Source organism: Camelus dromedarius, chromosome 11, assembly GCF_036321535.1.
Source record: "Camelus dromedarius isolate mCamDro1 chromosome 11, mCamDro1.pat, whole genome shotgun sequence".
In the NCBI taxonomy this organism is placed as follows: domain Eukaryota; kingdom Metazoa; phylum Chordata; class Mammalia; order Artiodactyla; family Camelidae; genus Camelus; species Camelus dromedarius.
Genome location: NC_087446.1, coordinates 23,592,972 through 23,616,106, shown reverse-complemented (window position 1 = coordinate 23,616,106; position 23,135 = coordinate 23,592,972). Strand labels below are relative to the sequence as shown.

General features: G+C 35.0%; 1 protein-coding gene across 2 annotated transcripts in view; it reads left to right on the top strand.

The window, feature by feature from the left end:
* SLC6A15 (solute carrier family 6 member 15) overlaps positions 1-23,135 on the top strand; it is a 40,142-nt gene that overhangs the window by 6,411 nt on the left and 10,596 nt on the right. For both annotated transcript variants that reach the window (XM_064491565.1, XM_010975091.3), the window contains 7 exons: positions 9,272-9,729; positions 11,843-12,000; positions 12,345-12,471; positions 13,501-13,682; positions 19,212-19,322; positions 22,121-22,362; positions 22,466-22,658. In XM_064491565.1, the coding sequence (XP_064347635.1) occupies positions 9,441-9,729; positions 11,843-12,000; positions 12,345-12,471; positions 13,501-13,682; positions 19,212-19,322; positions 22,121-22,362; positions 22,466-22,658 (1,302 nt within the window). In that variant the 5' untranslated portion in view covers positions 9,272-9,440. The remainder of the gene's footprint in view (positions 1-9,271; positions 9,730-11,842; positions 12,001-12,344; positions 12,472-13,500; positions 13,683-19,211; positions 19,323-22,120; positions 22,363-22,465; positions 22,659-23,135) is intronic.

The following is a 23,135-nucleotide window of genomic DNA, read 5'->3' as shown; positions in this document are numbered from 1 at the left end:
AATACATTTCAACTTATGGGAATTACTTTATAATCACAACTAACTTTGAAATAATTGCAAGCGCCTGGAAAGTGTAAAGGGAGCTCACCTAGCCTCCCCTGTTTACAGTCTGGTATAAAGTACAGAACATTATCAAAACCAGTGTATCGTTACGCGTATAATCCATAAAGCTTTCCCAGATTCTGCAGTCATTTTTTCTGCAGGTGTGTATAGTTCTTTGCAATGTTATCTCATGTATAGCCTCATGTACCCTTCGTCATAATGAAGACACTAAAGGGTACCATCTCACAGAGTTCCCTTGTGCTCCCCTTTTACAGCACACCCACCTGTCCTTCCCTACCCTAACTCCTAGCAACCACTGTTCTATGGTTCATCTCTGTCACTATGTTATTTCACATATGTAATATGAATGGAATTATGAAATATGTATCCTTTTTGAGTTGCGCCCCCCCCCCATTCAGCATTATTTCCTTCAAGTCCATCCAGGTTGTTATATGTATCAGTGGTTCTTTTCTTTTTATTGCTGATATGGCATCATATGGATGTACTCCGGTCTGTTTAACCATTCATCCACTAAAGGATATTTAGGGAATTTACTGTTTGGGGCTATTATGAGTAAAGCTTATATGAACATTTTTGTACAAGTTTCTGCTTGAAAATAAGTTTTTATTTCTTTGGGATACATGCCTAAGTGTGCAAAAAGGAACTGCCAACTACTTTTTAGGGTGGCTTTTATTATCTTACATTTTTATCAGCGATATATGATTAATCTAGTTTCTTCACATCCTCACCAACTTTCAGTGTCATCATTTATTTATTTACTTATTTTATTCTAGCCATTCTGATAGATGTGTTACAGCCCACCTTTTTGGGCAAAGCCTATTACAAACTGTACATTGTGACCTTGTATCATTGTTTATAAAAATGTCCTCCTTTTGATTAACTAATTTTTGTTATCATTTTTGCCTAATGCAAATATTTTATGTAAAAGGGGATTTTATTTGCAAAATAAATGCTTAAGATGAATCCTATATTGTTAAAAATGTTTGTATTATTTGTCAAAATCATTATTTCATTATGTTTTCAAATCTTGCCTTTTTCCTTTTGCAATTATTTCATAACTACGAACTTCTCAACATGTGCCACTTTTTTCTTGGGTGTTGCAGTATGTTTCAGCATTTTGTTTTTATTCAAATAGTCTTTACTTTTTACTTTATATATTAGAATATGAAAAATGTATTTCATTTGAGTTTATAATGAACTTCATATTCAATGTTCAGAATTGGTTCATATTTAAAGAAAACTTTTTTCAGTAAAACTTGAACTTGTCCAAGTCAGGGAGATAAACTACTGTTGTTCTAGGTCTATATTATAGAATATTAAGATTGCCAATAATTAGCCAGTGCAGGCATATCTGTTTGAGTTTTCTCTCATTCTAAGACGCAAGTGCTTGCCTGCTATTTTAAGCTCCTGCATACTTTCATTGGAAATGTTAGTTAATATCTAATATAACAAATTCAAAAGCTGTTGTAACAATAGTTTAGTAGTTAAAAAGTCTTGAAAGACGGAGTAAGAATTGCATTAATTCTATAGTGAATTATTTCTATTTTGAGTTAATTCTGTAGTGAAATTTTTAGCAAGACTAATCAATACAAAAGCAGAAAAAACACCTATTACCAATGTCACAGATAAAAAATGAGATAGGACTACGAATCCTATAGATAATAAAAAATACTAAGGAGTATTATGAATCACTTCATGCCAGTAAATTTGACAATTCAGATGAAGTAAATTCCTCAAAAAACACAACTTACAAAACTAACACAGCAAGAAAAAGAAAGCCTGAGTAGCTATCTATCAATAAAATAAATGGACGTTTTAATTTAAAATATTTCAAAAAAAGAAAACTCGAGGCCAAGATGGCTTCATTGGTGAGTGCTGCCAAACATTTAAGGAAGAAATAAAACTAATCCTACATATATTCTCTCAGAAAACAAAGGAGAGACCATTTCAAAACTCTGTTTACAAGTCCACCAAAAACAGAGAGGTAAAATACAAGGAAAAAAAATGACAGATTCACATTCTCATGAATATGGTTGAAAAAAAATTCTTACCAAAATATTAGCAAATTAATTTCAGTGATATATTAAGAAGGTAATACATCTAGACTAAGTGGGGTTTATCCCATAATGAAAGATACAAAACCAATCAATGTAATACTCTATATTAATAGATTAAGAAGTTATATGATTATCTTAATAAAATCAGGAAATTACGTGACAAAGTTCATTATTCATGATTCAAAAAAATTACTGAACTAGAAATAAGAATCTTTTCTAAACTGATAAAAGGCATCTATGAAAAAATTCATGACTAACATTGTAAAATATGAGTACTATCACACTAACACTGGGACATAGATGAAGAAGTCTACTCTTAATATTTCTGTTCAGAATTTTGGTGGATTTCCCAGCCAGTACAATAAATCAAGAAAAAGAAATTAAATGTAAACAATTAGAGAGCTAAGCTGTATTTACCAATGACGTATTTATAAAAATTCTAAGGGATCTTTAAGAAAAAAACAACTTGATGTAGTATTGTTGCAAGATAGAAAGCTTGTATTAAAAAATCAATTTTTTCTAGAGAGAAATTAAAGCAGATACAAGTAAATGGAAAGATTACCAAGTTCATAGACTGAAGAAACTCAATTTTTGAAAAATTCAACTTTTTTAAGATGTCAGTGCTACCCAAGTGGGTCTATTGAATGAGTGTAATCCCAATCAAAACCCCAACAAGCTGTTTTTTGGGGTAGAAATTAACAAGCTAATTTCAAAATTTATAGGGGAAGGCAATGAACCAATCTTAAAAAAGAGAAAAAACACATTAAACATGGTTAGGGTTTAGAACCACAACTTAGAGATTTATTATGTTGATTTAAAAATGTTTTGAATCTAGTTTTAAGTGTTGAAAATACATTTTTTTTCTGAAAAATTACCTATGGCGATATTTAAAGCAAAACAAAAATGAGAAAATGAGAAAAATGTCAGCAATTCCAAAAGTAAATAATGAAACATTTCCAACATTTCCTTGTGTAAGTCCTTAAGCAGAATAGATAAATATATAAAAGGTGCATAATAGGGTTCTTTGCAAGCTGCAGAAACTGATGCTGGCTAAGAGAAAAAAAGAAATATTGGCAGGGTCGCAGAGGTTCAAAGAAACAATGGGGTGCTTGGCAATAAGATGGAAAAGGGCAAGAATGAAAACACTTCTGAAAACCAGGAACCAGGATCCATGACTACAGTAGTACTTACAGCCTGGGCATAACGCCTTTGGAATTGAATGAGATGCCAACTTTTTGATCTCTTTGTTCCTCTCCTCAAGATTCAAAATCCAGGGAGGGGAAATCTAACTGGACAAATGGGAAAGATTATTTTCAAAGCTGGGGCAATATTCCTCTCTTCCCTCTACTCACTCCTTTTACAATTTGACTTTTATCACTCCTTCCATCAAAAAGAGGAGTTTTTCCATCCTGGAATCATCTGGGCTTAGCTGCGTGGCCAGTGAGACATCAGCAAATATGGCAAGAACAGGCTTTACTAGCACTTGGGTGTTGGGCTTACTCCTTTTGGCTAGAGTTGGTAGTCTGAGCTTATAATGTGAACAAGTTGAAACTCATATTTTGGAGAGACTACATGTGGAAGAACTGAAATGCTCCGGCTGATAGGCTGCCTCCTGCCAGAAAGTGAGTGAGACCATCTTAGACCATCCTCCGGGACTCGAGTTGGCAGATGAGTGCAGGAGTGACCCAAGCGAAGACCTGCAAAACAACTGGTCATCTAAGCCTAGCTCCAATTGCTAACCCACAGAATCATGAGTAAATTCAATTTTTGTTTAAGCTACTAAGTTGAGATAATTGTTATGCAGCAATAGAAAACTGGTCTTAAAAAAAGGTGGTGTTAAAACAATGTCTGAAATATGCAGCATTGGCTCTGGACTTATATTATCCTTAATAGAGTAATACGTGCCAAACCAGTTGTAATATACAACCATAGAGGGACAATAATCATAGCAATAAAAGAAACCATATCGAGTACTCTCAATGTAATGGCATTTAACCAAGCACTTTATTATTAGATAAATAAGTAATTTAGCCAAGGTCATAAAACCATAAGTGATAGAGTTAGGATTTGAACTCAGTCTGTCTCTAGAACCTGGATTTAAATGTTTGGCACCAGTACGTTTCTTCTTAGTAAGAAATATTAATTCCTACGAGATCCCATTAAAAGTGAATAAGAAAGATTATATGAAAACATGGAGGTTGGGGTCATTATACTTCTTTAGACTGAATATCATATTTAGAGAATATCCTAAATTGCTTTCTGCGAAGATGAGGACATTCTTATACCTTTATTTCTTTCTGTCTCCTCCCCTTTCAATTTCTGATTTTGTTAGGTTATTTTTGGGTTTTAACTTATATTTTTCCCCATCATAATTCTTATAGACTTTGAACCTTATTTCCTTGTTTAAATTAATATGCACTTCATGCACTTCCATCCTTTAACATGGCTTCTCTGTTTCTGAGGTTTTTACTTTGTTTTCTCTCTTGGTTGGCAAAGTTTCATGATCATGTAGCTGGTCCCTCTTCCTCCCAGAAGGGCTCATCAGATCTCTTATGGATGAGACTATTTGCCTGGGGCATTTATAATTGGAACACAAAGTACCTGAATATAAAAATTGGAGGTCAAGTATTTTTTCTCTTAGTTTTTAAAGAGATTGTTGAATATCCTGAGAAGTCTTTTTAGCCTCTTTTTAGCTCCTTTCTACTTCTGCTTGAAATTCCTAGGAATCTTTATCCCAGTAATTTCTCAATGTTGACCCTTAGCTAACATCCATTATTATTATTGTTGTTGTTGTTGTTATTATTATTATTTGAAAATACAAGTCTAAGCAACACTTCTGTTATTTTATCTTTTAGTATTTTGTGTTTTATTAATTCTATTATTTCCTGATATACATCCTACATTTATCTTTTGCTTATGTTTCTTCCCCTCTCAACTACTACCCCTCCATGTCCCTGTTTCTGTGTAAAACTCTTTCATTCTTAGTAATTAATCTCATAATAACTAGTGAATCATCTCCTCTTTGAATGGGGAGAGTTCTGTCTTGTCACACGGTGTGATAAAGAAGTTAGTGTTGGATTAGCTCCAATAAAATGGAGCATGGATTAAGTGCTCTGGGGCACTCTGCATCTTGAGTTCAGATTTAATCACTGGAACAGTGGTTGTCACATTTTTTTCTATAGTATCAGTAAATATTTTAGGTGTTACAATCCATAGTGTTTCTGCTGTTACAGCACAAAATTAGCCAAGGAAAACATGTCAATATGTGGGCATGACCATGTTCCAATAACATTTAATTTACAAAATCAGATGGTGGGTTGTATTGGACACGTGGGTAGTATTTTGTTGACCCCTGCTCTCAACTATCTGTTGCTCCATTGTAGATAGGAGGCCCTTACCAGATAATGATGAGGACAGCTAATGCAGCTCCTACCTACAGGTGGAGAGCAGTAGATGGTAGCTTGTTGCCGAGCTGCTCTCACAGGAACGGGTGGTGCTAACGTGGCAGAGGCTGTGCAGTTACTTGATTTTGGTGATCCCAGTGCCTACAGGACTTGTAGAATCCCGATACTTCATCACCCACTACTTTCCTTCCTTCCTTCCTGGGCATTCCTGCTTCATTTCTTTGTCTACTTCCAGATGTAGCAACAGTAATACACTTTTGGTAATGGTCAATTACATTTTTTAATCTATGTTTAATGGATTACTTTTATGAACTAAGTTCTTCAGGCAAGCTTTGGAACTTTGATCTTTTGGAACTTAGCCTTTTTGAAAGATAAAAACGTTACATTTCAAAAAAGCCAAGTCTTGAAAATTTGAAATTAATTTGCCTTCCAAAATGTAGTCTCATATACTAAGTCCTTATAAATCCATTGAGAAACTCAATTTACGTCTTTACTTTTGGCTAATATGCGGTCTTTATATATGAAAGAAATGCCTCTGACTTAGTAAGTATAGGGCCTCGGAATGAAAAACAAACAGTAACAACCAAATGTGTAATAATGCAAAATATTTGTAGTTATTATACAATATTATTCTGTCATACTTCATTCAGTTCATTTGACATTTATTTGAGAATGTGGGATTGGTAAAATAAAGTAATTCTCCGGACAGAGCTTAGTGAAGAAGAGGTATACATCTTTCCCCCTGAGACTCAAATGTTATTGTGGAAATTTCAACATTAACTGCAACTCTGCTCCATATTTTCCTACAGCCATCTAAGACAAGAGCAGCAGGAGGGAGAGGGTAAGAAACAGAGTGAGAAAAGAGAGGGTAAATTATTTTACTTGTAACATCATTAATGTACTATATGATCACCTTTTTTATTTGCTTATAATAGAAAAGGAACTCTAAATGCATGCAAACACATATTTAACATCCTTTTTTAAAATATTTATTAAATTATCTAGGACTATTGCATTATACAACCTGTATATATAGTTAAGTATATCTTAGGCATTTAAAATATTAACATCACATTTAAGTTTTGTTTACTTTAGACATTGATTTCTTTTCATACGAAACATGAACTTTGGGTAGTCTGATAGGAATTTTTAAATGTCAGCTTTGCCAAAAGATACACTGTGTAAATTCGTATGATTATTCATTGGATATATAAAAAACATGTAACAGTGTCTGAATATGTTACTTTTCATTTAAATTTTTTTTCCTTGCAAAGAATAGAAATGTATAGAAGAAATGCAACAATTCAGAGATAACTAATTTGGGGAAGGCTCATTGAGTAACACTATCTTTTAGATTTTTTCTTTATGAAATGTAAGTTTTGACTGTAATAGTATCTGTAAACTTCAGCACATTTCTTACCTTTATATTTGTATAGAAAAAAGCAAAAGGAACAACAGACCAGTGTTTACTGAGGAAACTAAGTTAAAAGTGATATAATCACTAGAAGGTACACAAGTAAGTAAGAGTCAGGTCATAATTCCAAGTTTGTCAGATTAAAACAAATGCTCTTATCCATGTACCAGTAATTATCCCAGCAGTTTATCATTAGATGATTCAATAAATGTAGACCTGTAGATAATCATGTCTCACAAATCACAATTTCCTATACATCAGGTTGTTTTCTTCCAGCAAAAATTATTTGGAAAATTAGCTTATTTCAGTTTTTTAATGGTTATATTTATTCACTTATTCAGCTAATATTTACTGTGCTCTCGGAGGAAATAATGCAAATTAAACAGACACAAGCCCTAAGCTCATGAAACTATTCCCAAATTCCAAAATGCCACGGTGATGGCAGTATTTTTCTTGAGTTGTTTGAAAGAATGTTCAGACAAATAAGAATTTTTACCACTTCCTGCATGTGGTTATGCAGTTCCTTGTCTGGTGTGGCCTTTCTCCATTTTTGCCCAACTCTAAGTTCCCTTTTATCCAACATTCCTGGTCTCTCCTGTTGTAATGATGTTGAGGATATTTAAATTGTGTGATATAGTGTAGTTATGCGGGATGTGCCTTTCTCTCTATCAGACATAAGCTCCTTAGAAGCCAATATTGTATGTTTCATTAGTGTTTGTATCTGATGGGGTTCAGGGCAGGTTGCCCCAAGATGTGCCCTTCTGCCATGGTGATTATTTTGAGCTGAAAACAACCAAAGCCCAAAAGACTCAAGAACCTTTGAACTGCCCACCTTACTGCCTAAAATAATTTAAGATAGAAGGCCAATCCCAGAAAGGAGCTACCACAATAAATAACTATAGTAAAGTATTAGGTGTGGTAGACAGGAAGAAACCCAGCAAGGTCCATTTGATCAAAGTTCTCTCTGTATATCATTGTCTTTGATGGCCTTTCAAACATTTGTTTACCATAATGTTTTGTTTACCAAACATTAACTCTTTTTTCTCTTCCTGTGAATTACCTTACTTTCCCTTGAAACCTGCGGTCCCTACTTTCTTCTTCTTAGCCCAGAATGATATATATATAAATATATATGATATATATATATATATATATATATATATATATATATATATATATACCTCACCTTGCCTTGCTGTCTTTGGAAATCTTCATACTTATATGGACTCCCCATGCAAGTAATAAATTGTATTTTCTCCTGTTAATCTGCCTTATATCATTTTAATTAACAGCCAAAAGAACTAAGAGGGGAAAGAGGGAAAATTTCCCCTCCTCCAATATGTCCCTTAATGCTCCATCACAATATCAAATGAGTTTACGGATGATTATGTGAACAGAAGAAATTCTACATAAGACAAACTTTCAGGGATGGTATGCAATTGTGTCTGTAATTCTATAAATAATAAAATATGGGATGTACTTTAGTCAGAGAGGGGGAAAGGAAGAATTAAGAAAAAAGAGTCACAAAATTTTAATTACGAATGAACGGAGTATACATTATGCATTGGAGTTGATCTGAGATCAAAGCAGATTTTTGCAAGAAGGGGAAAAAAAAGTTAGCCAGTAGAAAATATGTGTGAAGCTCTTGTTTACTTTACAGTTCTTACACTTCTGGAAATATTCAGCTCTGAAAGGTCACGGACAATCAGACGTTTTATACTGTCCACTGAAATAAAATCACACAACATGAGTTGTGAGTTAAGTTTCATTTGGGGCAAAATGAGGACGATAGCCAGGGAGACAGCATCTCAGATGGCTCTGAGGAACTGCTCCAAAGAGGCAGAGGGGAACTGAGTATTATATATGATTTTAGTGAAGGGGGTATGTGATGTCAAACACACATTTAGGCAGGGGCCTGCTGCTAGTCAGAAGGAGCAGATGTCAACGTTAATGATTTTAGTGCTTTTCTAGATATGAGGAGACAGAAGAATTAGGGCTCATAAAATCTTCTGAAAATAGCTCACTATCTGAAGGCCTGTTCTGCCAGTTTTCCCAGAGCACAGAGCGCCCCATTCCTGATCTCCACCCTGAACTCCTTTCAGGGAGTGTTGGAGGTCAGTGGCTGCAGCGGCTCATGATTTAATCCAAGCAGAGTTAGATGGCAAGTGCTAACATGATCCAATCCTCATAGAGGTAGATGGCAAATGCCAATTTTTAGTTGGCAATACTCTGGAGAGAGAGTTTGCATCAGAAAAATTAATAAGAAGAGGTCTTGGGGATTTTAAATATTTTCATCATTAAATCTTACTGTTCTTCAACTTAAAATTTTACAGGTACCTACAGAATATTGGATATACAGATCCAGAATCCATAAGACTTTATCACCTTAAATCAAGGATTTATTTGATAGCCTCTTCTGCCTTTTATTTATAACATATTTTTAAAAGAATTAAGAAATTTGCCAAAAGAGAATTAAAAAAATAATCCTACCTGCACTTTCCAATGCCTAAGAACAGCAAGGTGGTAAAAAGAGAATTAGACGATGAGGTTATTGAGTCTGTCAAAGACCTTCTTTCCAATGAAGACTCAGCTGATGATGCTTTTAAGAAGAGTGAACTAATTGTTGACGTCCAAGAAGAGAAAGATACAGATGCTGAGGAAGGATCTGAAGTTGAAGATGAAAGGCCAGCTTGGAACAGTAAGCTACAGTACATCCTGGCCCAGGTTGGATTTTCTGTAGGATTAGGGAACGTGTGGCGATTCCCATACCTCTGTCAGAAGAATGGGGGTGGTAAGTTTTTGTTTTCTGTTGTTTTTTTTTTTTTTTTTAAGTGACACATTGCTGAGTAAATTGCAGTTGATTACCTCAAATAGCTCCTGTTGTTACTACAGTGTCATTATTTTAGAAGCTATGAATTCCATTGTAAAACTAGGGAGACGCTTTTGTTGGAAGTGAGCTCAGCTCTATTTTCAGTTTAGGTTTCCATAGGAGCAGGTGGCTTACTATGAACACTCAAGGACTGCTTAAGGTAATAAATTCTCAATTCTGTGGATGTTATTAAACATCCCTAAATTACTGACTTTTCTAACCAATGTTGCATCCCTTGTGCCTGTCAGTTACTCTCTTTGGAGGAAATCCTGAAGTTTAAAGACATAAAGATATAAGACAACATCGGTGAACAAGACAGAAAATTTTCTGTCCACAGTTTATTAACTCTGAATTTTAAGTTGTTTCACGCATCAAAAAAGCAAACATTGTGTATAATTTAGAACGATTATAGTCTTCAAATGCTGACCAGAACTTTGTAGATCCAAGTAGAAGGGATTTAACCAGATAATTAATATAATGCTAGACAGTCTTCATCCTTAGATATTAGCATCCTTAAGAGGCTATGAAGAAATCAGCATTCTTAATTTTAAACAAAATTATCTGTATCAGCATGATATTTAGCTTTTTCTATTTGGACATGTAATTTAATTACCAAGGGCTCTTCAGCAAAAATTGTTTTAAAAATTAAGAAAAAAACATACAAAGGAATAGATGGTACACATAGAATACACACTCTAGAGTACACAGAAATTAAACTGAATGTGAAGCTAACATTTGGGTTGTTACCTTAAAAATTTTTAATATTAAACTTTTATCTTTACCATTACTATCTCTATTTTATATATATATATACATGGAAGCTGTTAAAATAAGTGTGGTTAAAAACCAAATATTCTGTAAGCAATATTTCAGCACACAAAGGATAGAAAGAATATTTTGACATTTTATTACAGTTTATGATAGTTTTGCTGACTGAACAAAAACATGGTTTTATTTTTGATGTAGTTTTAACATGTAAATCAAATGAAATAATATAACCATTCATATGTGAAATGGTTTCCTCTTGGTCACTAAGAGATAAAAAGCTAAGGTGTTATAGTAACAAAATATGTTTAAGATCTTGCTTAATTAATTCACCCAGGGTCAAAACAACAGGTGTGTGCAAAAGTAGCCTGTTTGACAAACCTACCTAAAAGGTGAGAATCAACACATGACATTGGTGGCGTACTACACAGCGCTCCCCTGGAACTGTGAGCTCCTTACCTACTCTTTAACATCGCAGATGAATTATTTATCAGATCAGCTACAAGTAGCTATGTACTACCCTACTTTTTGCTTCTCAGAAGTCATCCCATTTGCAAGACCGGCAAAAGATGAATTCTGATTTTCAGACCTTTCCCTTTATAAGCCTTACCAGCCATACTCTTAAGAAAGAAGGCTGTCTTGGCTGAAAAGTCAGGTTGCTTTCCATTTCATATATTTGTCCTGGTGAAGAGCTCTAAAGGAGTTCATATTTAGTAATTAGTTGTTAGGAGAAATGATTACTCCTTATTTTCATATGTAAAGAGAGTCAAAATGCCCTTCCTAGTATTGTTTCCTTTCTTCTAATTTCAAATACTCGAGAACGATATTATACAACACCAGTGGACTGTATGGTTGCAAGATGGCTCTTGGAGTACAAGGGGTGGTTCTCAGCATGCAGTATCGCATTGAGCCTTCCAGGTATTTGACTGGCATCTTCTAGTTGTTTGAATAAATAAAAATTTTAAGGAATCAATTATTTTTACAAAAAATGAAGTTACTTTACCCTTTCAGTAAAATGAAACCAAAACTATTCATTGATATCCTTACTTTTTTCATAATTATTTTTCATCAGAAACTCTTTGTAGCAGTCAAAATCAGATTTCAAATACTAGAAAACTTAAAGTAATGAAATTACATTTTCTTTAAAGTCCTTTATAATTATATGATGTGGCGATTCAAATATCACCTTTCATAAGGTAATCAGCATTAGTGTATTCTCTACTGTGACTGTTGAAAATATAATCTATTTTATTTGTTCTTGTCTCTGTAGGTGCCTATCTTTTGCCGTATTTAATACTGCTTCTGGTAATAGGTATCCCCCTTTTTTTCCTGGAACTTTCTGTGGGTCAAAGAATTCGGCGAGGAAGCATTGGTGTGTGGAATTACATAAGCCCCAAACTGGGAGGGATTGGATTTGCAAGTTGTGTAGTAAGTTTCCTGGTATGGTATATGCCATATAATTTTCACATGGTTTGTAATTATATAGTTTGCATTTAAATGAAATCTTTGTGTATTTCTATTCAACTCTTTAATAATGTTTCAAAAAAACACTTGGAGCTTGCACTAATACACAAAACAAGCTGTAAATATTAATGTAGTTCAATATCTTAAGACCTATGAGAGTCATCATTTCAGAGAGAATGTGTTTTAAAGAAAAATAGAATGAAGAGTATTTTTTAAAGTATTAAACGGGGTTTTATGCGTTTCATCTCAATTGTTTCAGAGGAAGGGGCATGAGAGGTTTCATGTAATCACATTATTTTATTTTGCAGGTGTGCTTTTTTGTGGCTCTCTACTACAATGTCATCATTGGCTGGAGTTTGTTTTATTTTTCTCAGTCTTTTCAGCAACCTCTACCTTGGGATCAGTGTCCTTTGGTGAAAAATGCTTCACACACATGTAAGACGTGTACCCGGTAGTGTTTTTTGTATTTAAAGATCATAAAGTTGGTAAAGGCAGGAGCTTTCAAGATGTTTTCTTTTTAAAAATAATATGGAAAAGTCTTCCAAAATTATTATCACAACAAACTTTCCTTGACATACTCAAAAAGATAGAAGGTTGGTTTGATTTAACTAGCTCTTTCCAAGATATTGTGCCCCATGGACATTAGGGTTAAAATTTATAAGCCTTCATTGTTAACTTCGACAATATTTTATTTCTTACACCTTTCTTGATGCCTTACGTTTTCATTAAAATAAAAGAGAACAAAAGGAAGAATGTGGATTGAAGGAATTGTTTTTATGTCTTCGGTTCTATTGTTCTTTAGTTTTCTTATCATTTATTTTTATATGTTAGAATATAAAGAACAATTCCCTAGCAATGTCCAGTAAATATAAAACACAACTCACATATGTAATCTAAAACATTCTAGTAGCCATATTTACAGGAGGTAAAAAGAAACAGGTGAAATATTTTACTTAATCCAATATATAAAAAATATTAACATTTCAACATATAGTTAATATAAAATGAGTAATGTAATAGTTCACACTTTTCTCATATGGTCTCTAAAAGCCCCTCTGTATTTTATATTTATAGCACTTGTCACTTTAGACCAGCTCCATTTCAAAAATCACATATGGCCAGAAGCTAGCATTTTTGACATCTCTGCCCCCAGGAAGTCAATCAGATAATTTTGGGGGCAGAAGGGGCCATAAACCTGATACATTTTAATTACTTTGATAAAAAGCTCACCTATTCCTATTTTAGAAATGTGTAATAAGACACATGAAAGAGGATACATGCCTGTTGAATTTTTTTCGCGTTTTTGCAGAGTTAAGGTTTCACTGTGTGTTTAAATTCTTCTATAGAATAGTAGTACTTTTCTAGAAAGTGTTGAGAATTGATTTGCAGGCTTACTGGGGAAAAAAAAAATGGTGCCATTGGTCTTTATAGCCTGAAGTGACTGTGTTACTTGTCTTTCTACAGTTGTAGAGCCGGAATGTGAAAAAAGTTCCGCCACCACCTATTACTGGTACAGAGAAGCACTGAATATTTCCAGTTCCATCTCTGAAAACGGGGGCTTAAACTGGAAGATGACCATCTGCCTGCTGGTTGCCTGGGTTGTGGTGTGCTTGGCTATGATCAAAGGCATTCAGTCTTCTGGAAAAGTTAGTATGTCAGAGCCCCTTCTGATTCCGCTGATCATCACTCGTGGGCACTGCGCCCCCTGCAGCTCGGCTATAGTCTGTGGGCAAGCTGCAAGCAGTGCCTCGTTCTAGGCAGTTAAACTAAAGATTGTTAAAAAGTGAAGCTTTAAAAAATGTGTTTAAATCAAGGAAAGGACAAAAAGATATAAGTGTTTTATAGTGAAATCTAAAGTCATTTATAATCTTTACTTCTCTTTCATCAAGATCTTCTTTGAAAATTTTTGTCAATACCTAAAAGTCCTTTATTTTTGCTATTTATTCAGCTGACCCTAATGTTTTAGTTCTTTGACTAGTTCCAATCATGGAAATTGGAAAAAGTGGTAGAATAAAGAATGTTTATTTGTGCTACATCAGTTATTTTTCTCTGCTGTAGGTGCTCTAAGGAGTAGTTGCATAGAAGATTTAAAAATAGTCTAGTGTGGAGTGTTTCTAAAAGATCTGAACTTTAGGTAGTTAGGATAATGTCAACAAGAACTCAAGAGTAATGTAAAAGACTGAAGGGCATGCCTGCCAGGGCAAATGGAAAATTTTATAAGGCTGTGGTCGAAAAAAACATTAAGTGATTTCTAGATACCCTAGGAAGACAATCAGATAATTTTTTAAAAGGATGCATTAGTAAAGTAATTATTATTCACTGTTTTGCTTTCACATTGCATTTTTTTGCCATTATTATCATCACTGTTTTAAAGCTCTCTATATCTCTTGTCTGGACCATAGCAAGAATTAATTTTTGTTCTTCTCTCTGTCCTTTAATAACCCATCTCTACTGTTTTTTTTTTCCCCCAAAGCACAAATCTGATCATATATCTTTCTTAGGCTAGTATATTACCACTTACCATCATATACTACTAGTAAGAGTGGAATAATGGTAGTAGTGTTACCCCAAAAGGTAAAGACCCCGGTTCTTGTCATACCCATAAGACAAGTTTACCGTCGGAATATGGTATGTTGTGTAGTGAAAGATTTTTTAAAAATTATTTTAAAAAGGCAAAGTACATGTCCAAGAACAGGAGGTGGGCTGATCGAAGGGAGGAAAAGCGGCAGTTTTTGTCTCCCCTTTCTCTTAAACCCTCCCTTAGAAGTGGTCCCTTGAGTGGTTGACGGCTCTTGTCCCTGGTCCCTGGAATGCCTAGTCACGTTTGGCCTCTTTGTGTATGTCCTTACCCATGGTATACATAGGAAAACCGTTGGAGGGGTGAAGGGGAGGGCCAAACTGCAATGTTAATTATAATACAATGAGCATTGGGTTGTGTCCGTTCAAGTCCTTTCTGCTGTAGCGCAGTCGTGGCTGTCGGGTTCTAACCGGTTTCTAACCGGTTTCTTGCTGGTGCTCATTTAGAAGTGAAGTCCGTTTATGCTGGAGGCAGGCACAACGCCATCTTCCGCACCATCCTCCCTCTCCTCCACCTGTCTTCCCCGGGGCCTCCACTTACCTAACTACCTAACAGTAGCAGCAGCAGTATTAGTGGTGGTAATAAATGATGACAATGACAAAGATGATTCTCACAATGATCAGAGCAAAAACAGTAATGGAAGCCAATATTTATTACATGCTTATTTTGCTCTAGGTGCAGTGATAAGTGCTTAATATACTTTATCCTATTTAATTCTAAACAAAACTCTAAGAAGTAATTGCTACTCTCAGAACTGTTTTACAGATAAAAAACAAGTTTGAGAGAACAGGTGACTTGCCTGAAGAATCATGGCTAGTAAGTGCTAGTACCCACAGTCAAACCAGCTCTGTCTAAATCTATGGTCCATGTTATTTCCTGCAACATTATAACATCTCTCATTGCAATACATTTTTTTCCCACCACATAGTGAACTCTGTTAGGACAGAAGTCTGTTTAATTCATCTTTGCTTCCTTTACTTTATGTTGAATTAGAAAGGTTTGAGGATATTTTTAACTTGTAAATCACAGCTGATTTTACATGTACCTTCCTGATGGACCTTCTACACCATTTTTCCTTTGCAGAAATGAATATGGTAGATAACACACCTGAACATCTTTCAGTCTGTTGTGAATATTAGTGTAGTCTATGATTAAATAAGTTCAGTTAATTGGCTCAATTGGATGTGTCTTCTACAATGTCAGGGCCCCGCTACAGTCAGGTAATAAATAAAGGAATAGATTCTTAAGCTAAATCTAACCACATTTATATGCTTCCTAAGATATGTCATTTGGTAGAAAGAAAACCAACTGCGGTCAGCTAGAGAAGTCCAAAAATTCCTGTGTTCAAGTCTTACTGCCACATTTTATTTCTTCTTGGTCTGAGTATTATCATTAAAAAAAAAATCCATCCTTTTCTCACCACAGCATTTGGGATGTTTTTCTTATGTCATGTAATATAACTTTACCTAGAAAAAAATTAATACAACTTATATACTATATGTACCTTATTTATTTCTACGAGAAGGCTTCAGGGAGAGGGTAGCTTTGATAGAATTTAATAGGTACAGATGAGGACAAAGCTGTAAGTAATATGAACAAAATTATAACAGTCTAAATTGTCACAACTCCTCATTCTGAAACAATGAGCTAAATATAATAAAAATTTATTGGAAATAAATGTAAAGCTCTGCCAAACAAAAAAGTCTTTAAATAAACATTCACACAAGTGCAGTACAGAGAAGTATGGTTTAGGGGTAATAAGGTTTAAGGGTAGTTTGTGGGGAAAAAAAAATTAAGAGGATCTAGCAGCTAAGAGAAAAGTCAGCTTGCAATTTGCTTGGCCTACACACACACACACACACACACACACACACACACACACACACACACACAAACACACACACACACACACACAGAATGTTAATTTGAAACTGCATGAACTAGAAGTGGGTGTGACAGTATCATTCTCCTTTGGTCCAGGTAGGAAAACGTCAGCTGAACCACACCTATGACACTGGGTTTTACTGAAATCTTTATTCTCTCCTTTGTTATGGAGAAGAGATACCTCAGCCTTCTGAATCACAGTCTTCAAATAGCTGAATGAGAAGAGAAACAAGCCTTATTCTGTGTGTTCACAGAGAACAGAATGATGATCAAATATTGAGGATTATGGAGGGTGGGAGGTGGGGTAAGTCTTCAAAGAAAGGAAGACTTTACAGGAATCAAGCCTGGTAACAATGAAATTAGTGGTAGAGAGCTCAGCACTATTGGAGATGGTCCAACAGAGGTTGTGTGTCCATTTATTAGAGCCTCTGAGAATGGGATGCCTGCCTCAAGGTGGAGGCTAGAAATGAGAAGCACTACGCTTTCCTCTAACTCTGAGGTAATATTTTCTACCAGTCCTACTTTGCCATTATTCCTGCTACTGTGCTACATTAGCTTGTTTAATCTTCCTATCAGCTAGATGATTTGCATGTTCTTAGACTCACTTTACTGCAAAGTTCAGCTTAGGAAGAATAAATAATTCGCCAGAATTAAGCAACTGATAGGTGGCAGAGCTACAACGAGGCTATGAAGTTGTAGTACCCCAGTGTGGTGTGACTTTTACATACAATTTGTACAGCTTGTGAGGGATGAAGCTTTAAGTGTCGGTTGATTGCAGATGTTAAAGAATCTACAGACACTGGTAAAATGGCAGTTAACTGATAGTGTGAAATATTTGAGGATTTTTAGCAGTTCACTGACACATCAGATCTTTAGAAAGATCATTCTGGTAGAAGTGGGGGTGATGAGTCTCAGAGATGAAGAGGAGAGCTGGCAGGGAAGATCTAGAGGCAAAATGAGGAGGAGGCAAAAGGTGACGCGTCACTGAGGATGGAAGCAAAGGGACAGATGTGAGGTTTGGAATCAGGTGGACTTGTTGATCAGTTGGTTATAGAACGTGGAGGAAAGAGACATATTAGGGTGTGCTTGAGTTGTTTAGCCTCTACAAGTACAGGAAGAGTCATTTCTTCCCTTCTCTTCTAATTTGAAATTGCATTAAAAATATACGAAGGTACATCATATTTATTGGAAAAAAATCAGAAACCATCCAGATTATTTTAGCATGCAACCTTCATTTTCATTTTTAAAACAAGTTCATTAGTGAAAATCACTTAAGTCACTTTATAAAGGCAGCATATTTGAATTCTGTTTAAAAAAAAAAAGACAAAAAAGAGGGTAAGCTATTCTGTGCAAAAGTGAATCCATGCTTCTGGCTAGCCTCAACAACTGAAGAATGATAAAAGGAATAGCTGTAATTCAAGTGAGAGCAAGGCTACGTGAGTAGATCCCTAGTGACAGAATGCTAAAAGTTGGCAGGAAGGAAAAAAGTGCTCCATCTGAAAGCATTCTGCTAAAAAGAAGTCAAGAAAGGTGGATGAATGGATGTAATTAAAGAAACTGTTTTGAAATGATTAAAAATTATACTTCTTTACAGCTAATTCCATTAAAATGTAATTTTTTTAGTGAAATATTGGTTCTTAATTATGCTGAGATTTTTATTTGTAATATTTTTTTCTTAGAATGTTTAAATAAAATTATAAAGCCTAAAGAACAACAGAAGCGCAAATGACTGTGTTGATATACCTGCTGTTAGTCGACCGCTGTTACAGGATTCACTATCTCTTACCTGCCCGAGCCACCTTCTGCTCTGGAGGTTTTTTCTCCAGTCTTCCCAGCCTCCCTCCGCTCCTCCCCTACAAATACCTTCTATGAGCCAGCAACTGTGTTAGGTGTTTGGGACTTGGTAGTGGACAGGAGAGAAAAGGTCTTTGCCCCGAGAGAGCTTATATTCCAGTAGGGGAGGCTGAAAATTAACAAGGAAAACACATAAATAAGATCATTTCAACAGTGCTAAGTGCTGTCAAAACATAACAATGATATCATGGAAGGTTCATGGCATCTGGGGAGGGCAGCTGGAGGCATATTGGATGGGAAAAAGGCATAGACTTATTCTGTCTGCTTTGGGAAATCTTGAGAAGGTGAAGAATGAGACAAATAACAAAGAGGAGGAAGTCTTGTGCAGATGAGGGAGATGAGTGACTTGGACCAGGGGCACAGCCCTGCTCTGGCACTGAAGCTAAAGAGCTTGGCCTCCTGACAGATACCAAGGACCTGCGGGGCTACAGCCGAGTTGGGGAAAGAGTGGTGCGCCAGGCAGGTAGGCCCACTAGTGTAGGGCTTGGCAGCGCAGAGGGAGAAAGTCTCGTTTCATGCCAACCATATTAGAGATCCCTGGAGTGTGCTGAGCAGGAAAGGAGATAACCCAAGTGGTTGCCAGGAAACTAGGAGAATGTTACAAACAGTGCAGGACCACTTCTTCCTGCTTGACTTTAGCAACTGGATGGTTGGGGGTAGATAGAGATGGGGGGGGACAGCTTTGGGGAAAATACAGCAGTTCTCTTCTGGACCCAAAAAGTTTTAGAGACCACATGGAGATGTCAGGGAGGCAGTAACTGTCTGGTTGGGACAATTGCATAACACACATAATCTGAACTATGAAAAAGAATTTAATCATTAGTGTGTCTCATGTATTTTTATTTCTCTTTCTTTGCAGATCATGTATTTCAGTTCTCTGTTCCCATATGTGGTACTTATATGCTTCCTAATCAGAGCACTCCTTTTAAATGGTTCAATTGATGGCATCCGTCACATGTTTACCCCTAAGGTACGCACTGTATTTCTAATTAGGCTTATGAGCACAAAGGCTTTACATTTATAGTTAAAATGTTCCCATAGTTAGATTTAACTTCTAACTTATGTTCACTAGACTGGTAAATTATAGCTGTTATGTTAACCAGCCTACTAAAACCAGAGCTTTTAGATACCTACATATATCCATCTCTCTCCAATTTTAAATGTCCCATTATAGTGCTACAGTAAGTTTTACTTTTTAAACTTCAAAAATTCCTCTTTTGTAATTAATTAACGTCCCATTTTTACACTGATACACTTTAGAACTTCTAAATTTTTACTCTTCCTCCTCTATTTCAGTGATTTTTAACCTTTTTGTGACATGAACCCCTTTGAGAAAAACTGATAATGGGATCTTCTTACTGGGAAAAAAAAATGAACATATTAATTTGCTTAGTGTCTCAAGAGGTTGACAGATCACCTAATATCTCTGGACCCAGGTTAAGAACCCTACTCTATCTAAATCTTGTCTCAGAAAAATCCAAGACTTCTTATTTTGTTTTGAGGTTTTATATCTTCTAGAATAGTATGTATAGTAGTGCATTTGGGAAGTTCCATAACTTTTATAAATGCATATACATTTCAGGCAAATCCTCAATAGGTCTCCTAAAAGGCCTGGAATTTAGACTCTGTCATTCAGCTTGGAACTGACCTCAACACTGGACACATTGAACCTGATTAATAAATTTTTGTGGACCTGTTACATTCATTTGACAAGAAAAAAAAAAGGTTTGAGGTGTATATATTTTGGTTATCCACTGAAATGAAGTTACACTTCATATTAGTTTGCTAACACGATCATAGGCAGATACTGAGTTATAAAAATACAACTTCAAAATTAGTTCAGAAATTGAAAGTTACCCAAAGGATGAATGTGTAGCCAAGCATCTTGCTGAGGGACTGGGGCACAAGATTTAGCCTCCCTGGAATTGTCACTCCTGGCCTCTGCCTTGATACTGTGTAAAAGACGCTTGTGTAATTTGGGTTCTAGTTCCAACTTGGTGTTCATTCTCTAGTAGCAAAAATGTTGACTTTGTGATCTGATTTTCTTGAGTAGTTCAAAAGTCCTGTTTAACATTTAGAGTTAGTAGAACTCCTCAGTGAATAACTGGTTTAGTTTTATGAATTTTGGCTATGTTTTAATTTAAATCAGTCTCAAATGGGCCATACTTAATGACCAAAAATATTTATATTTGAAAATTAAAAAAAAGTTTTCTGAGTTTAAAATAACTAGCTTTGGTGTGAATTTCTGGAATAGCACATTTTTCTAAGTTGTGACATAATTTTCAAAATTGATTTATGTATATATTTTAATATTTAAATACTTTGATTTGACACTTTCTCATGGCCCCCATTTTTAAGATTGTAGCACTATTATTTAACATTTTAAACCAGGACTGGGGATGTCTATTAAAGCAGGGTTAATTATTTCTTCACTTCACTTTCCACAAACTATTAAATGGCCAGTGTAGGATGTGATAGTTATATAATAACAATAAGAAGTTGTCAGTTACTTTTTAATGTACACTATAAATGTAAAGGAGAAGTACCTAAGCACAGGAAATATTCCAGGTGAATGGAGGCTTAATTCCTGCAATGGAAGAAATCTGAATATGTCTAGTAAATAGGTATTATCTGCCATCTAGTGGGTAAAGTAGGGATAGACAGTTGAGTAAATTTCAGTAGATCAGTATTAACCATAGGATGGTAATTCAGCAGCAAGGGTCAATAAATAGTATGTATATCCTAGTTAATTGCAAATAAATTATAAATATAACCATGATTATGATTCATGATTACATTGCATACATTTAAGTAATAATCACTAAAATTAATTCAAGAATAAATCCTAATATTTGAGAAATTATGCATTTTGGAACCTAGTCGTGTTCATATTTCAGCTCTATTCCAGAACTGCTGTACAACTTTAGGCAGGCGACTCAGCTTTTCTAAGATTCAGGTAATAGTAGTAACAACTTCATAGGTGGTTGTGAATATTAAATGAGATAATCCATACAAAGTGTTTATCAGCATGGCTAGCACTATAGTCCATGTATATGGAGGACTTAGAGTGCGGTGGTTACTGTGATCAGCAGTGCGTGTCTTGTTTCAGTTAAAAGTTAAAACTCAGAGTGCAGCAGAGTTACTTGGAACCTATGTTCAGCACAGTTTCAGAACTCTAGAACTTTGGTCTTAGAGATGATATATTGAATTTCCTCAATTTTCAAAGAAAAAGTCTTTCAGGAAATTGTTGAATGAATGAACAAGACCCCCGTGGATATACAAAAAACAAACAGTTCAACTCTACCAAGCTTACAAGTATTATCTGCTTTGATTATTAGACTTCCACCAGAAAACACAAAAATTAGGGTATTGGTTAAATATTTAACTTTTATTGCTAATTGATTTATTTTGCTTTGGAAAGAAAACAAAGAATAGGAATAACCAAGGATAGTTCATTTCTCTTTCAAATAGTCCTTTGATGATTTGTCTTAAAGATATTTGAAAATTCCCATATAAGTAGAAAATTTCCATGTAACATCTCCATCTAAAGGCTTGATCATTTATAGTCTTTCCTATTTATAGTCCTTGTTTCATTCCTAAATTAAAAAAAATTTTTTTTCTACTTAAGAACAGATTATCCCCTCAACTTAAATGACCTTTGGAGCCTAGGTGTCATTATGATATGTTTAAACAATAGAACTAGTTTCATGTAGAGTATTCTGAAACATGACTTTGGAGCTGACTTCTATTATGTTTAATTTTAAACAGCTTGAAATAATGCTGGAGCCCAAGGTCTGGAGAGAAGCTGCCACTCAGGTGTTCTTCGCCTTAGGTCTAGGATTTGGTGGTGTCATTGCCTTTTCAAGCTACAACAAGAGAGACAACAACTGCCACTTTGATGCCGTCCTGGTGTCCTTCATCAATTTTTTTACTTCTGTCCTGGCAACTTTGGTGGTGTTTGCAGTTCTGGGCTTCAAAGCAAACGTCATAAATGAGAAGTGCATTGCAGAGTATGGTTATTAATGTCCTTTAGCTTTTGATGGCATCATTATATTGTTTAAAAATCCCCCTCTCAAACCCGTAAGTTTTCATTATTGTCGCTCTATTTTGCAGAAATTCGGAAATGATCATCAAACTTGTGAAAATGGGCAACATTAGCCAGGATATCATTCCCCATCATGTCAACTTTTCTGCTGTTACTGCGGAAGATTATCATTTAGTTTATGACATCATTCAAAAAGTGAAAGAAGAAGAGTTTCCTGCTCTTCATCTCAATGCCTGTCGAATTGAAGATGAGCTAAATAAAGTTAGTAGCTGATGTTTCAGCAATAAAATAATGATCATTAACCTAAAACAGTCACTACCCAGAAGACTTCTTTTAGGAAAATGACCTATAAAATCCCTGTGGGAGATCCTGCTGTGTCAAAATTCACATTCTTTGTTTCAGAGAACATACTTGCTTACATCAAAAAAGTTTGCTTTACTTTAAAAAGCAGTTTCATTAAGCCACAATAATTTAAAATATGAATATAAATTAGGCGATTTTCTTCACAGAAAATGAAATTAGTCTGACAGCTTTCCCAGTATAATATTTAATACAAATTTTGAATTATGAGTGTCATTTACATACTGCATGATCATTTGGACACATGAATGCCATTTGCCCATTTTAATAACTGTGTTCAGTAAGTCACGATTAAGTCCTTTTTCTTAGCCACTGTCATATATTTTAATATGAGATAGGTGAACATAAATAAATACCTTTGTATTAGTGGTCGCCTTC